General features: G+C 36.3%; 1 protein-coding gene across 3 annotated transcripts in view; it reads left to right on the forward strand.

Moving 5' to 3' along the window:
* The first annotated feature begins 271 nt into the window (after window positions 1-271).
* Window positions 272-18297, forward strand: part of THUMPD2 (THUMP domain 2 tRNA and snRNA guanosine methyltransferase) — a 48860-nt gene continuing 30834 nt past the window's right edge. The window contains exons 1-5 of one of the 3 annotated variants that reach the window (XM_004436736.3): window positions 272-407; window positions 7753-7888; window positions 10093-10502; window positions 11450-11527; window positions 13558-13610. In XM_004436736.3, the coding sequence (XP_004436793.1) occupies window positions 282-407; window positions 7753-7888; window positions 10093-10502; window positions 11450-11527; window positions 13558-13610 (803 nt within the window). In that variant the 5' untranslated portion in view covers window positions 272-281. Of the gene's footprint in view, window positions 408-7752; window positions 7889-10092; window positions 10503-11449; window positions 11528-13557; window positions 13611-18297 lie in introns of those variants that run through there. The other 2 variants (XM_087436851.1, XM_087436852.1) reach the window with 2 other exon arrangements.

An 18297-nucleotide genomic window follows, 5' to 3' on the forward strand; every position in this document is an offset into this window, starting at 1 on the left:
TAGATGATATCTTATATCCCTTTTATATATCCCAATTATATCCCTTCCACCTATTTTTCTAAGTAATTCCAGACGCCAAATCAAGAAGGTTCCAAGTAGCTAGCCAAGACCCACAGCCACCCCTCTGAACCGACCCTACCCTCTCGGGCTCTCCCTGCCAGCGCCCGCCTTTGGCCCCACCCCGCCCTCCGGGCCCTGCGCGCCACCTCCGGGAGCGCGGGAACGCGCCGCGCGCGCCCGAGGCCACGTGACCCGAGCCGCGGGACCGCGCCCGAGCCGCCATGGCGGCAGTGCCGAGAGATGCAGGCTCCGGGCCTGCAGCGGGCGCCCGCTTCTTCTGCACGGCGGGCCGCGGTCTGGAGCCCTTCCTGATGCGGGAGGTGCGGGCGCGGCTGGCGGCCACGCAGGTGAGTCGGCCTCGCTGCGCGCCCGGGCGGGAAGGAGGGCGTCCCTGCCGGGCCCCCGCCGCGCACGGGGAAGGCGACGCGAGCCCCGCTCTCAGCCCCGGACCCACCGAGGCGGGGAGTTCTGCTGGCGGCTAGAAACAGCTGCCAGTCGTTAGTCCCCACGCATCTGTTGCCGCACATCTGTCGCGGCTGAAGTTTCTATAAAAGGGGGGTTAAGGCAAGTTATTTCCTAGATTCTTTAAAAGTATTTGATCGTGCCTGTAATTAGACTTGTGAGAGTTAGAATCCTTTCTCCATCCTTTAAACGCAGATATATCTTCAGGTTCAGTTACTTGACTCTCGTCAGTTTCCTGGCAGTCGTTGTATTTACCTCATAGGATTGTCGTGAGGACTAAATGGTATGGGGTATGTAAAGTACACCTAAACACAGTAAATAGTAGCTAGAAAAATAGTATACTCGTGGAGGCCTCCTAGTCCGACTTCCGGAGGAAGTTAACAGTTGCCGGTATTTATCTTCGTTTCAATGAAATGAACAAGGTTTTAAACGTAAGTTTAGGTTCTAGAACATGCTGAGCTGGTTTCTTGAAAGCAGAGGAAAAAGATGTAATAGTGAAAGTGACCAGTATATATGACAGTGTGAATGATGTTTTTGGAGAGGAAAGCTTCCTAAATGAAATGGACCGCTCCATTCCCACAGCTCCTACAGTGTTGGAAGCCCACAAAAGGAGTTTCTGCGATGAGGAGCTTGTGGGGAGAGGAGGTGAGAGGGGGTCATAAAGAATGGCATCAGTCGTCTTAGACTACCTGCCATTTGTGGTTTCGGTCACAGAATTTAGTAGAGTATTGAATGTAGCTAATCTAAAAAGAATAACCACAACTGCAAACATTGATTGAGCATTTATTATGTCAGACACATGTTCTTAGGTCCTTACTCTGTATTCACTTGCTTAATTTCCCCAACAGCCTTATAAGGTAGGCTCCACTTTTAACAGAAAAGGAGAATGAAGCACAGGTAAATCAAATAAATTATTCAGGTGCGGTAACCGGAAAATGGCAGAGCTGAGGTTCAAACCCAAGCAGTCTGTGAAGTCAGGCATGAGGATAGTCATGTTCAACCCCTGGCAGGCTGGCACCTGTGTCCAGTTCCTTGACCACTGTGTGGCCGTGACATCCTGCTGCACTGATTTTTTTTTTTTTTTTTTTTTTTGGTGTTAACTTACAGTTCTTGGTATGGAAAATAGAAGGCTTGACCCAATCGGAGAATGTCGGATCATTAGAAGAAAGACCCTCTCTGCTTGTTCTCCATCTTCTCTAAAGATGAAATGAGGTGGAGGGTGGGGGGATGGATTTTAATCACAGCAAAAAAATTCAGTTAATGAAAGGGAAAAACTTCTTGCCAATGAGGAGAATTAAATGCCGAGAGATTTGGGAATTTCCATATTTTGATTGTGTGTGTTTTAAGGATAGATATGCCCAGAAATGGGATATGAACAAATAACCCCTGAAATTCCACCCCAGTTTCACTTATATAATCTCTCAAAGCTAAGGTGATCCTGAAATAATGATGATAGCATCTAACATTTATTAAGCAATTAAAATGTGTCAGACACTTTATGCACGTGATGTGATTTAATCCTCAAAAGAATCCTATGTGATAATCGTCATTTTTACCTCCATTTTACAAAGAAATAAAGAGAAAACTGTTGCTAAGTGGTGGAGCTGGGACTGGTATCTGAATCTTTCTTGCTTCGAAGCCCATGTGCTTTACCACTACTAAATCCCCACGGGAAACTGCCCTGGAGCATTGGATGCAGGTTATTTCTGTAACAGCATGGTATAGAGTGTATGTCGGCTTTAGAGTCAAAAGACGTGTTCGATTCTTACATCTCCCGTTAACAGAGTTTTAAATTTGGGCAAATTACTCAAATTTCTGAGCCTCACTTTCCTTGGATATAAAAGAGATAATAATACCTACTTTAAAGGATTAGTGCAGTCCTTGAGATAAAGATGGATAGCACGTATATCACGGTATCTGGCAAATAGTAGGTGCTCAATAAATGTCCCCAAAGAATGAGTTTCACAGGAATACTTAAAATGATTCTTGCAATGACGAGAGTTTATTAGAAACTTTGGTTCACTTCAAGAAAATTAATATTGTAAAATCTGAATTTACAAAACTAATTAATTCAGAAGTGACTGTTTACTTTTACGGAGTAATCACTCTGCTCTAATCAGTGTTTTTCCAATTTTAGTGAACATAAGAATCACCTAGGGAGCTTGTTGAAAATGCATATCCCTGGTTGCCACCCCCAGAAGTTTTTCTTTCCGTAGGGCTGAGGATAAGCTCAGGTGTTTGCATTTTAACTTGCAACCTTTCTCCCCTCCCAGGTGACTGATGTAGGTGATTCCTCCAACACACAGCTTGCAATAGAAAATATCCTATCTTCTGTTTAGCTTTTTATCATGGAGAATTTCAAACATATACAAAAGTAGACAAAATTAGTATGATGAATCTCACTACTCATTAGCCAGCTGCAACAACAATCAACTCATGGTGAATTCTGCTCTATTCACACCCCTCCCACTACCCATCCCATATTATTTTGAAGCAAATCTCAGATGTCACTTGATCTGTAAATATTTGCTTGTATATCTATAATAGAAGGACTCTTTTATAGCATATATAGTATAATACAAAAGAAAAAATACATGTAATGGATCTTTTTAAAAATATAAACCACAATATTGTTATCATGTCTAAAAATTAATAATTCCTTATCATCAAATATCTAGTCAGTGTTCAAATTTCAACTTTTCTCATAAATGTCACTTTTGTTTTTAAGTTTGTGTATTTGAATCAGGATTCAAATAAGGTCCACACATTTGTGATTGGCTGATATTCTTTTAAGTCTGTTTTATTTTTTTTAAATCTCTTTCAATCTATAGAGTTTCCTTCCATCTCTCTTTTTTCCCCTCGCAATTTATTAAAGAAGCTGGTTGTTTGTCCTATGGTCTAGAGCAAGGGTCGGCTAACTTTTTCTGTAAAAGGCCAGATAATAAATATTTACGACTTTGTGGATCACGTATGTGGATCACTTTGCTGTGTTGGTTACATGTTCTTTGTGTTATTGTTTTTACATCCCTTTAAAATGTAAAAACCATCCTTAGTTCACCAAGCCTAGTTTTCTGACCCCTAGTCTAGAGCTGTACTGTCCAATCGGATCATCAGCCACAGTGGCTATTTTAATTAAAATTAAGTAAAGTAAAAAATTCACTTTCTCAGGCACGTTGGTCACATTTCAAGTTCTCAGAAGCCACTTGTGCTGGTGGTGAGTGTATTGGAGAGCACAGCTTATGGAACATTTTCGTCATCACAGAAAGTTGTTGGGCGGCACTGCTGGCTTTTCCCCTGGTCTAGATGTTGCCAATTGCTTCTCCACGGTGTGGTTTAACTTGTTCCTCTATCCTCTGTATTCCCTGTAAGTTGGAATCTCTTAAGTTGTATCTAGAGCTTGGTCAGATTCAGGTTTGATTTTTTCCCTCCTGGTGGTGGGGCAAACTTCTTTATAGGTTCCTGGTATTGTAAAATATTTAATTTTATTATATAAATATTTTTTAGATATGTGATATATTTTATATATATACATTATATATTTTTTACTTAGACCACTTTAAATAAATATATTGGGAAAAATTAAGCTTTGCTTTCGTAACAATGTTTTAACATATTAAATATTGAGCTTTATTATAACAATAGGAACAGTTCTTTTTAAGATAAAATTTGATATAGTAGAAGTGGCCCTAATGCCAGCTAGCCAGAAAGGCCCTGTCAATTGATTAATCAGTCTTTATAAACTCGCAAAGCAAAGACTATTAACCCAAGTCGTGAATAAGCCAACCAATTTTTACTTTTTTATTGGGTCATGATGATAGAGGCTAGTAGGGTAGGGCTAAGCAGATAGTCAAGGTATTTCATAGTTATTTCATTTACTAGGGTGGTTGAATAAGGCTGATTTTTTTGAAGATTCTCTTCATTCCTTGTAGAGTGAATGCCTTTTTAAAAATTAAGTAAAATATATTTTTTAATTCTCTCTTCTAAAGTGAACCAAAAAAACTCACACACCACCTCAGCTCTTCACTTAGCACTTTAAAATTAATTCTGAAATGAAATGACATCTGTAGAATTAGGAGAACTTTGATATCTCCCTATATTACTATACGTTTTTGCCTAGACTTACACTTTTAATCTTTGTGTTAGACTTGAATCCCTGAATTTTAAAAGAAAGGCAAAAATGCTAACTGTTCAGATATGCCAGCCGGTAACAGAGCTGTTTTTACTTTAATAAAGGCAGTTATTTCATCTTCAGAAGTATTAGACATAAAAACAGCTGGTTTTAGACATTTAGTTATGATTTAGTTCCAAATGGAAAAAAAAATCTAGATTGTATATGTAAATAAATTTTCAAGTAATAAATGTTAGGATGAAATATCCTAAAATGCCACCTTTCTCCCTAAGTATTGTCATTGAATATGATCAGTTATAAGCAATAAGCTAAAGAGAAAGGGTAAGACTAGCTTCAGCGATTTTTGAGATTATAAGCATCAGAATTCATTTTCCCTACTGCTTTAAGATATAATACCTTCACAAGGAATAAACTGTTAAAGTGCATTCATAGATATGATTATCTGATTTTCACAGTGACTGTCATACAATTTAGTAAACTACTTCTGATTACATGCTTATTACTCATAAAAGGAATGTAGGCCTTATGTTAATTTTTAAATAAAGAAAATAAGGTTGCTTTTGGTTTTGAGAATGTATTTAGCATTTTAATGCCTCAACACATATTATTCTTATAATTTGATACCCCAAATAAATTAAACCTTTTAGGTCCTCTTAAAAATAGATGATATTTTTAGAGGAAGTTCATTGGATAAAATGTTTCCCTTGGTATTCAAATAAGTAAGGAAAGAAAAGATCTTTGTACAATTAAATAACTATAAATTAATGTCTAGATCATTGACTACTTAGATTAAAATCACTGGTCTAGATGTTTGCGTCAGTTTATTTATAGGACTTGAATCTTAAAACCATACAGTTTCAGTAAAATATTTATTTCAGTTCCCCCAGAATCTTGGCAAGGTATTTCATGTCTGTTAACTTGTTTTGTGATGTCTTTAATATCAGCTATATTTTTATTTCAAGTAACATAAAGTCTAAATTTTTAAAAATTTACTTTTTGAAACTTTGTTTTTAAGTTTTAAGCATTTTGAGGTATATATTTAGTTTTGACTTTAGTGGGAAAATGTCACCTTTGTAACAAGAAAGAAAGAAACTCTAGAAACCAGAAGTTCTTATTTTAGTTACTTCCTTGTCCCCTTAAATATTGATTCCTAAACATTCTTCTCATTCCCTACTTCCTCTGTCTATCTTGGTCAGCTGCATTGCTGGTGCCTAAGCTATTTCCGTTTTATTTTTATTTATTTTTCCAGCTTTATTGCGATATAATTGACATATAACATATTATGTAAGTTTAAGGTGTACAACATGTTGATTTGAAACACTTACAGATTGCAGAATGATTACCATAGCAGTAGCTAACACCTCCATCCCATCACATAATTACCATTACTTTTTTGTGCTGAGAATACTTTAAGATCTACTCTCTTAGCAACTTTCAAGTATATAATACAGTATCATTAGCTGTAATTACCATGCTGTACATTAGATCCCCAGAACTTGTTAATCTTATAACTGGAAGTATTGGGGTTTTAATTGATGTCAACCGAAGACTTCCTCGTCAGAGATTCTTCTTCATCCAGCTAGAGTGATAACCCCAGAAATAACCATCCCCAAAGCTTAATTAGACCATATCAGATTTAAAAAAACAGAAAAATACCCGGAGTTCAAGTTCCCATTGAGCTGCCTAAACACATGAGATACCCCAAATTCCCTGTTGCCTCAGTTCTAGGAGATGACTCAGAACCATGTTAGGCAGCCCATGGGCACTGCTGAAAGGAGAATTCTAGGACAATCCACATCCATCCTGAACTTAAGGGGGTTGGGTTGACCAAAACGGTTTAGGATTCCATTGGTATTGAGCACCATTTGCCATCCCTCATTAGACTCTCTCTGAGTCAGTGCTCTTAATTTTCCGTTCTTCCCCAACTTTTACCACATATCCATCCTGTCCCCAAAGCCTCTTTCTGTTTGATGCATATTTCTTGCTTCTGTCTGTTTTCCAATTCCCACAGCCAAGTGTCTCATTATTTCCACCTCAGTAACCTAGTTCCCCCTCCAGCATCACATTCTACGCTCGATCCTTTATACCTCTTCCCAAGTAGTTTTTTCTGCCAGCTAATTCAGTGCTGTCACAGTTTTCATCAAAAGTCTATAGTGGTTGACCATTACCATCTGTGGTACTCCAAATCTCATGACGATTTATCAGGCTGGCCTGAACTACACCATTCGTCCATCTGACACTCCGTCAGCCTAACACAGCAGGTTGCCATGCTGACTTATACCTTACTTCAGCCGGGTGGTCACTCCCACCTCTGCATCTTGCTCTTTGTTCTGTTGTTGGAATCCCTCTCCCCAAATCTTACAGGATTCTTCCCCAAGACTTTTCTAATGATAGCTTCCATATTCAGTGCTGCTTATTGCACCTACAGATTGTCAGTGCATTTATTATAGTAATTATTAAGTTTCCTTCTGGGTTCAATTCAAGTTATTGTCTTAGAAATTTTACATTTTAATTCATATGTCAATGTATGTCTATTACATTATTATTCATCTTTAGGATATATGCTGTATGCTTCCTGGTAGACCACAAGATAGGTGTTTAACCAATACCTGCTGATGGTATTAACCTTGGGCGAGACACCTAATTTGTCCTATCTATTATACCTTTCCTTTGCCCACTTTTAAATAGTTTGTGAAATTTGGTAATATAATTACTGAGTATTTTGTGTTCTATTTTTATAGTAGTGTGTGTGCACACACATGCATGCACACACACTTTACAGAAGGTAGCATAACATAGATTATGATCTTGGTCACTGACTATGTGCCTAGATACAAATTATTTAACCTACCTAGGCCTCAGTTTCCTAGTCTGTAAAAGGAGGATGATAAAATCCACCTTAGAGGGTTGTTATAAGGATAAGGTGGAAAAATGTATTCAGAATGCCTAATACAGTGTCGTCAAGTTGTAGATACTTCGAAAATGGTCATTTTTATTATTATTAATCTAGATGCTATGTTTTAATTCATTAGAGGGGGGGAAGGGAAATAATTCTTTCTCTGACACTGGACTACATTAATATCTATTTTTTCTGTCTCTAGGTTGAATATATTTCAGGAAAAGTATTTTTCACTACCTGTTCTAACTTGAATATGCTGAAAAAATTAAAATCTGCAGAAAGATTATTTTTGCTGATTAAAAAGCAATTTCCATTTACTGTTTCTTCTGTAAGTAAAGGTACGGTGTATACCTATTGCTTTTACCCACATGATATATTGTACTCTGAAGTTTTCTGCTTGATAATTGACATGTAGCCATTTCACATTTTTAAGATTCATTCATACCTATGGGATCATTAATTATGTACTTTTCTGTATTTCCTGAATATTATCATCTAATTGTCTCTTCTCTTTGCAATCTGCTGCCTGTCTTCTGAGATTTCAGTGTCCTAAGTCACATTTCTTCCTTGAGAATTATGATCAGACACCTTCTCTAGAGATATGTATGGTCAGTTGCATTTATTTAGATTTAGGAGCATATAATAGCCCATTGCATTGTTTTAATAAATTGGTTAAAATCCTCACCTTGTAAATTTTAACTGATGAGTGATATAATTGGAAAAATACTACATAGTAAAATTTCCCATTTTGGAGACCTTAAATATTTTGAATAAACTTACACTCATTTATAAAGCATCGTAGTTAAAGAGGCCTTAAGAGATATCCTGTCCACTCCCTAATTTTATAAATATGCTGCTAAAATAGTTTAAGGAGCTTGATAAAAGCAACAAAAAAGGGTCAGACCCAGCTGGATTAAACATTGCCTTAAACTTCATCGTGATTGCTGATTGCACACAAGAGATCATGTGTTCATATAGTCTTTAATAAACTTGAGAAATATGGTGACCCATTTTCTTTGTGAAAACCTGGGAAAATGCAAGTGTGGGTGTGATGTGTGTGTTCTATTTGCATTGAAACAATGTAATTTTTGTCTTCTTTTTGCTTTTCCTGACTTATTTCAGAAATTGTACAGTCTGGTGGGGGGAGTCTTTTCTGTTAATATATTTGCAGTTCATTAAAGGATATGGAAAATCCAAATAAATAAATAAATAAATAAATACAAACAAACAAACAAACTGTGTCAAGGCCGACCCCGTGGCTTAGCGGTTAAGTGCACGCACTCTGCTACTAGCGGCCCGGGTTCGGATGCCAGGCGCACACCGACGCACTGCTTCTCCGGCCATGCTGAGGCCGCATGCCACATAGAGCAACTAGAAGGATGTGCAGCTATGACATACAACTATCTACTGGGGCTTTGGGGGAAAAAAAAAGGAGGAGGATTGGCAATAGATGTTAGCTCAGAGCCGGTCTTCCTCAGCAAAAAGAGGAGGATTAGCATGGATGTTAGCTCAGGGCTGATCTTCCTCACAAAATAAATAAATAAATAAATAAACTGTGTCAAGAAAGATACAAATGGCAAGAAACCAAGACAGGACAGAAAATTGTTTTAAAAGCAAATCCTAAGGTATTACACTGTGGGGTCAATGTAATTTCATCCCAATATTCCATACACTCTCATCTTAGAGAACTACAGGAATTACTCTTGGGTCATCTTGATGACCCTTGTTCATCAAGAAAAAATTACATTTTATTGAGCATGCTGGCAGTCTGTAAGTTATGAATGGGTTGTGTATTGGAAGTGTTACTTTATGGAAACTCATTTTATTATGTATGCTAATATTGTATGGTCTCAAATGATCCCAAGACTCAGTTGCTCTGTTTCTGAGCTTTGTGTTTTGCCATTTACTCTATTTTTTTAAACTTAATTTTTATAGGCAAGATCAGCATTATTTCAAGGGTTGATACACACTGTAGGTCTATGCATATATTGAAGAGATAAATACATTATCATAGGACAAATGATCTTGCTAAAGTATATGATAATTCTATGGGGTTATAGTTTTTTTTCTTGTGTGTGTGAGGAAGATTAGCCCCGAGCTAACATCTGTTGCCTGTCTTCCTCCTTTTGCTGAGGAAGATTGGCCCTTGGCTAACATCCATGCCCATCTTCCCCTACGTTATACGTGGGATGCCGCCACAGCACAGCTTGATAAGCGGTGCATAGGTCTATGCCTGGGATCCGAACCTGCAAACCCCTGGCCGCCGAAGCGAAACGCACAAACTTAACCACTACGCCACCGGGCCAGCCCTGTGGGGTTTTAGTTTTCATGTTAAGTATGGAATATAAGAATGAACTTTATTCTGCACAATATTCCTATGGTAAATTATATAAATTCCAGATGAAAGTGAAGTCACTATTCACGTAGTGATTTAATAAAACTTCTTTTAAAGAAATAAAGGTAATGGCATTTGGGGGTGATGAGTGTAACAGACTGTCTTAAAAACTTCAATATAGGATAAACTGAGGTTTTATTTTTCTAGGAAAAATATATAATGAAATGCAAAGACTTATAAATGATGATCCTGAAAGCTGGTTGAATGCCATTTCAATTTGGAAAAATCTGCTTGATGTTGATGCAAAAAAGGAAAAACTTTCTCGAAGAGATGCTAACCCACTAAAAAGAAACGTGGAAGAAAATGACATCATCCTTGCTAAGAAATTAAAAACAGAACAAATGGAAGAGATACAAGAGAATAGAGAACGCCAGCTGGAAAAACAAATAGAAGAAGAAATACTGGAGCAAGGAGACTTGATCACTGAGCAAGAACAATTTCAAGAAGAATTTGAGAGAGGTGTAGCAAAAGTGGCAGCTGCTCGCAGCCAGAGCGACGTGACTTTCAGGGTTTCTTGCCGCTGCGGTGGAGCTATTGCAAAGGCCTTCCCTGCACAGGTACGCTTACCTCCAAAGCGGGCTCCCGTTGTCTACAAGACTTCTGTACTCTTGAGATTTGAGTTGAGATGAACACCTTTCACAGAATAGATAAGTAGGCCCAGGCAGATAACTAGGCCTAACCTCATATAATTAAATCTCTCTGAAAATGCATTTGCCTTCTTAACTTTCCCTCAGATGCTTAAGAGGAATAGTGTGCCGTTCCATGTAACGACCTCCTTTTACTTTCTCCCTAAAAGTTTCTTTAAATTCATAGATATCCTTCACATCTGGAAATCCTAATATCATGGTCCTAAGCTTTTTGGTTTTCTCCTCGTTCAGTTCTGTGTTTATTGAGTGATTACTCTGCACCGGGACCTGCATGGATGAGTGTCACCAGGACTCAGACTACAAAGACACAAACGCACTCAAGGCCTCAACTGACTAGGGGAGAGTGAACACCACAAACTTCAAAATACCTATCGGTTTACCTTTGCAAATTTTAGTGATATAAAGGGCATAGGTCTGGGTGCCTTGGCCAACCTTAAAATCAGACAGACCCTAAAGTTTGAGTCTAATGCTACTCATCTGGTAATTTTTAAACATATAGGATTACAGTAGCTAAAATAGTTAATCTTTCAGCTTGCATCTATTTCCTAAAACCCAGAATGACCATATTTATCAGGTCATGATCTGGTTCTTTCGTGTATCTAAAATTACAAGAATAGAGATCACACGTGAGTAGACATTAATGCTGTAGGATGTGTTGGGAGGTGGACGAGGTAAAAGACAACCTTATTGCCGGAATAGAAAATGCTTTGTGTAATACTTTAACATTGTAACCCTAAGTTATTATCAGATAGTCTGACTCGATTTTCATACAGGCTCTGTTAGTTTTTGCTTACATTTAAACTTAGAATTTTTATTTTTAGTATTCTTATCTTTTCCATAACTTGCTGCTTTTCTAGGAGGTAGGAAGAGTAATTGGAATTGCCCTTATGAAACAGTTTGGATGGAAAGCAGATTTGAGGAATCCAGATTTGGAGGTACTGACGATTCATTTTATTTCATATGTTAATAATGTAATTCTTTAAAGACAATGTCAGCTAGTCTTACTGTACTTTTCAGTTTTGCTTTAGAGTTTTAAAAAGCATGTCTGCGTGGATCCAGTCTGTTTTCTCTTTAGCAGTAGAATAGTGCAGATAATTCGCTAGTAGTTGTCACTATGAAAATGTCTTACTCAAATAGGACATTTTGGAATGGAATTGTTTAGTCACAGTTGAACTAAAAGCTTTGATTATAAGGTTGCAGAGATGCTCTCTACAATCACTATAATACATAACAAAGTGTCTGTAATCAGAAATTCTAGCTAATGTTTTTTTAAAAAAAGAACAGAAAACAAAAAGGCCTGCGCAAAATTCAATAGTGTGTTAATATGACTTTGTTAGGGTTGTGGGGTTATGTTTTCCTTTTTCTGTGTTTTCAAAATTAATTTAATGATGTTACACTAGTTTTAATTAGACCAAAGTAAAACGCTTAACATGGGGAAACAAATGCTAGCTATAAAAAATGTTCTCCACTATTTTTTGAAAACCATGTCATATATTTCACAGGTAGTCATTTTCATGATTCATTAATTCATAAATTTATTGTTATATAGCTTTAAATGGAGTAATAGCTGACCAAATCAGAACATTTTGTGTTGTTTTATTTTTTAATTTTTTTATATGCTATTTTTCACTTTTAAAAAGTAATGCCTGGTCTATTTCCTTTATTGCTGTCATGAAAAATATTTTGACCTGAAAACTGTTTTGATGTGGGCCTGTCTTCCTTTCCTCTCCCGCTGTCCAGTTCTCGTATCTTCTACTCTCCTGGTCTCCTCCTCTCTATCTCCCCGTGACTCCATCTCACTGTGTCAGAATTATAGTTTTCTCATAGTTTAGCTCATAAATAAATATAGCTAATTTAATTCCTATCAGCCATTTAATGAAATTAATAATAGCTATTATTGGTGGAAGAAGTCAACACAAAATAAAATTGACAGCACTAAAATCGCATATAGTAAAATTTGTGACCAAAATTGACAGAAGAATCAAATCTTAACATTTTTGTTCTGCAAAATTAATAGAAAAAATTTTATAAAGGGAGAAGCTATTAGCATTTGATATATAAAAACATCAGTATATCATGTCTTATAAATTTCAAATAGAAGAGAATTAATTCCAATAAATAATTTAGCTAAAATGAATAATATAAAAAAATTGGAAAATTTAAGCTGTAGTGATCAAGGAATTAAATTGACTAAATGGAGTACATTCAAGATCATTGTTTTCTTGATGGAAATTTATCAATATTGGAATAATTCTGATTAAACTGCATACATTAAAAATAACCTTAGGGTGAAAATATCAGGAATCAAATGTCCCTGAATTCAAACAACAGAGTTAGAATACTCCATAAACCTTTTCAGACTACAAAAGTAAGTTTCTAACTTTTAAAATTTATGTGGGCTACTAATTATAACTTGAGACATTGAAGTCCTCTTTATGGCCTAAGAGAAGACAGGTAATAGAGAGGAAGAAGCTCTCCTACTGATAGTAAAGAGAGAAAAGGTCACCTTTGCTGCCATATATTTGGCCTGAGGAAAGTTTTCGGTTACCCTGAAAGTATATTTGGCCTGTGATAGCCATGTGTGGCCTCAAGTCTTACTGGAGGTTAGAATTAGGGTGGATTTAGGAATCCACCTTCCCTAACCCAGAATGCTGAAAATCTGATCCAGTTAGGATAATTCAGAGACTCTCCAGGAAGATGGTTGATCTTGAGTTCTTCATAACATGATTCTCCATATAACTTGTATTCCAAATTGACCTCAGAATTTTTCTATGAAATGTACTTAAAATTCACTTTTTGCCTCTGCTCATGAAAAAAATATTATGGAACATTTTTCCAAATATGACAAATAAAAATTTCTTAATAAAATGTAAGTTATATAGGTTCAAAATGGAAGTTTTCAAATTGTCAATAATTTGGTAATGCATTTCCTCTTCCATTCTAACTTCTGTATTTTTTTTTTCAGATCTTTATACATCTAAATGACATTTACTCTGTGGTGGGAATTCCAGTGTTCAGGTAGATATTGTATTCTAAGTTTCAGGTTTCTCCCTTAGGAGAGTTTGTAAAATTAAGAACTGTATGCTTTTTAGTTATAATATGAAACATTGATATAACAGAGGAGGCTAAAGGCAAAGTCTTTGTTTGAGCCAACAAAGAGTTTTCATGGAGCTTAGTAGGTATGATTTGATCACAATAATCCACTGATTATGTAATTCATACTGAAAATTATACCTAATTATTTCTATTATTAAATGATTTTCACAGGCCCATATTTAAGCTGAAATTTTTAGTCTATTGGCATCTTGGAGTTTTAATTAAAATAGAAAATACAGCACAGTTCTTTAAAATTTACCTTGAACATTCTCCAAATTTTATTGCCATTATTCTGTTATTGTGGGAGAGTATTTCCAGTTTTTAAAATTTTCTTCAGGTATCTCCCTAGTTATGCTGGGTGCTATAATAATAACAAATGCAAATGATTCATCTCCTTATTCAAAAATACTTATTGAACACGTATTGTACAGCAGGTACTTTTCTAGATGCAGTGGAAGGAAGAAGCTGGTTGATGAAAATAGAGATTTTCAGTTGCTTGGGAGCATATAAATATTGTTGGCAGCTTCAAAACATTTTATATGCATAACCCTGTTTACATAGTATAAAGTGATTTAGATACCCTTTTTCTAGGTGACTCCAGGCATGGAATGTTTTTAAAACCATAAAAGTCCTGTGGGTATACCCCATCTCCCCTAAGCTCACATTTATGCATGTGTAAGCCTGACTCAGGATGTAAAAAAGAACATTTAAAGTTATTATAATAGCTTTTATCAAATGGGGAGGTATAGCAGTTGATTACCACAGTGCTGAGAACGTTGTAGATGTTCAAGAAATGTGAATGACTGAGTTCTTGCTATGTGCTCGTCATATGGCAGGCTCCACCAGCCTCTAGATTACAAAAATCATGAGCTAAATAAATAATATTTCTTGTCACTTTCACACCCATGAGGTAATTACATGCCTCAATACCCTGTTGGTTTCCTTTGGCTCCCACCTACCCCAATCCCTTCCAGGTTCTCCCAGACCAAACCTAACCCACTGTCTTACACCTACACCTACTCCAGTAGGTGCACCTACTCCAGTGCCTTTTGAAGCCCCAGGCCCTAAGTCCTATAAAATATTTGTAAAAACTGATTGACTTTCATTTGAACAATTTTGCCTATTTGGATTTTTAAAATTCTATAATAGTTGACAGAAAAGGTGGGGGAAACTGAAAGGTGGTCACATTTCAACCCAGTATGATTATTGATGGTCACCAAGATAAGGGTAAGAAAGACTAGTAAAACAGTAAAATATGAAATATATTTTTAGAAGAATTCTTAAAGTAGTTAAACATTTTTTAACACTTTGGCCTAGAAAAGGGTGAGTTTAAGTGTCTAGAATATTGACTTAGGAGGAACATTGCATCCTCAGCAGTGTTGACTGAATGCAGCACAAATGTATTTAGATTCTTAGCATCAAATAAAGGAACCAGTGTTTAATTTTTAATTACATATAAAAATGCTAAATTTCATGCTCTTTTATTATTAAGTATATATGTATACATTCTTATATAAATATTTTTAAGAGGTGTTAAATTTTATTTAAAATTATTTGAATGCTTGCTAGACATACTCAAGGAGTCATATTTATGACATCTCAAATAATAACTGGTAATATGTACCTAAAAGTTTACAAATAAAAGGTATGTATCTAAAAATTAAGACTCAGACCCTGAATGAGCAGTGGCTGAAAATAAGATAAGAAGAGCATCATTAGATGCTCTGTCACTAGTCAGTTTGACAGTCTCAGCAAGGGATGGAATCAGTCTCAATGATGTGTGTTGGCTAAAAAGAACAATTCCCTGGTGTGTGAGGAAAGGAGGATGTATGAAGAATTGAACAGCAGACAGCAGTGGACAGGAAGTGACAGTGGCGATCAGAAACTGCAACCTGGTGACCCTGACAGCAGAAGAAAGTCAGAAGTGATGAAACAGAGGATACAGCAGCTATGAAGTTTGAGGTGCACATAAAAATTTATATCTTAGTAGTTCCTGAAGACATTCTTCATAATAGAGCTCTGCTTTCTTTGCAGTAAAGAACCATTTGGATATCAGTAGCTCTTTAGGACATTACCTGTGTACAGCTGTGCACACTGATACATCACCTAGGACAGCATAGCATAGTGGGTAAGAACTGTGGACTTCAATTCTGCCTTCTCCACAGAGTAACTCTGCAAGTTTGGACAAATTATCGCATTCCTCTGCTGTAAAATCAGGACAATAGTAGTGCCTACTTCAGAGGTTTGTGGTTGGGATTAAATGAGATAACCTATGTGGAAATGAGATAACTATTTCTAGGACGCAGTAAGTATTGAATAAATGTTAACTGTTTTCTTTTTTAAACAGATGAGCAACTGGGGAGGGAAGAGGAGAAGCGTTTACTAGAGTAAGATTAATTCATTCAGTTAACTTCAGTAGAAACATCTAAGGATCAAGGAATTCAGTCTAGTGGTAGAACAGATAGACGATAAATGCTTGGCTAGAGTTAGAAAGGAGGACCTAACTCTGATGGAGGACAGGTGAGCAAAAGAACATAGACGAGAATCACTTAATGTGTCACTTAAATGGAGAAGAATAAGTAAGGGTTTCTCAAGTGGACAAGAGAAGGAAAGGATCTTACAAGCAAGGAATTGCATATACAAAGGCTTGGAGGTGTGAGGAAGCTTGATTTATGTGCTGGATGGCAAGTAGTTTCAGTATAGATGGGATAGGTAATACGTAGGGAGAGTGGTAGAAGATGAGACAGAACGATTAGAAACAAGCCATGTAAGCTGTAGATTGGATCTTATTCTAAAAGCAGAAAGAATTTGAAGCAGAAGAGTGATATGATCAGATTTGTGATTTTGAAAAATTACCCAGGAAATTGTATTTTAAAATGAAAGGGAAATTAAAAGAAAAAGAAGGTTTAAACTCATTTATAGTAGTCCAGGCAATGAATGACAAAAGGCTGAACTAAGGTAAATTGGGGGTAATAAAAAGCAGGCCATGAATGCAAGAAGTCGAGGAGTCTAGAATAACTTCCAGATATCTGCTTTGGGCAACTGGTGGATACTGGTGTCAGTCACTGAGATATAAAATGTAGGGGAAAAAAGTAGTATCTTCAGTGAAAAATGTCCAAGTAGGTATTTAAAGTTACCGCTCTGGAATTCAGGTGAAAAGTCTAGGCTGGAGATGTAGATTAGGATAACCAATATATAGAGGGTAAGTGGCCCAAGAAAATGAAGAAATGTATTGAGATATGAAATGCAGGGAGAGGAGAGTGTAGACAGTTTATACCTGTTGAATTTGCAGTGTGTAGATAACCTCCAGGTAAAAGGTGTCCAAATACACATTTGAAGAGAAAGATTTGGGGTTCAGGTGACAAGTCTAGGCTAGAGATGTAGATGAGAGTGCCTTCATCTTGGTAATAGATGGTGTGTAAGAGAATAAAGGAAATGCATATATATGGAGGATCAAAAACCACATTTATTTTTGTATTATGTAAAAGCCGTCTAAAATCTAATCAAACATATTAGCTAGATTCTATGAAAGGAGAGAATTATTTTTATTTTCTAGGAGTTTATTTCTGAATACTTTCTTCCCCTGAATAATTTTATTATATTACTATAAGGAGGCCCTTTTGTCGAAGTAATAGCAGATCAGTTTGTCCAGGTCTATGCAAAATAAGAACACATTCACTTTTGTCACATCTTAATAGGGTTGGCTCCCATAAAATAAAACCTTTATTACTAAAAATATACACATAATTGTCAAAACTTTCAAAGATTCTACATAAATCCCTGGTACTTAGAAAAAACACTTTGTGACTAGATATGGACGAAGACAGTTTTCCATACCAAGTCTCTTTCTTTTGGTATCTAGAGTGAAAAATGATCTCTCAATTCCGGTTTTATCTAATATGTTTTGTAGCAAGACAGTTGCTAAGCCTAGCCTGTAAACTCAAGATTCAGTCATCAAAATATTTTAGTCTTTCCACCTGCAAAGGTTATATCCCAGATTTCAAATCTATGGATACAGTACTATTTGCAATGTGAATTGTTATTTCCTGAAAAACCTTTGAAAAAAGAATTTGCATGAGTGCATGAGTTTACCATGCAGAGCTTCCTCATTATAACAATAAATATACAATTATACTGTTTTATTTGAAAGAGATACCTCATTTAATGATAACATTTTAAGAGGCTTACAATAATACATGCAACAGGATAACTTAAGGTCCAAGAAAGATCAGAAACAAAATGATGAAAGAAATAGGGTTTGGAGAACACTGTAGCTTTGTGTAATGTTCGTAGACAAGCCCTTTTAGTGGTTTTGGAACAAGCCAACCCCCAAACCAACCAAGCACTAATTCTTGAAATCATATCTTCATATCTTACCAAGTTATGTAAATGAAATAGAAAAGTGCATTGAAATTTCCAAGGAAGTGCTTGTTCATTGCATTAGAAACATAGAAATAATATTTTGAAAATTTCTGTCAAATCTGGAAACTGATAGTAGCAGTGATGAGATGGAGGATCAAGCATGAAGTGATATGTAATGGAAACCAGTGAACTCATGTGGGAGATGTCTGCTTCAGCCCTTCATTCAATAAATTATTTTAGACAATGC

The sequence above is a fragment of the Ceratotherium simum genome, chromosome 11, assembly GCF_057802395.1.
Source record: "Ceratotherium simum simum isolate JZ-2026a chromosome 11, ASM5780239v1, whole genome shotgun sequence".
NCBI classification, from domain to species: domain Eukaryota; kingdom Metazoa; phylum Chordata; class Mammalia; order Perissodactyla; family Rhinocerotidae; genus Ceratotherium; species Ceratotherium simum.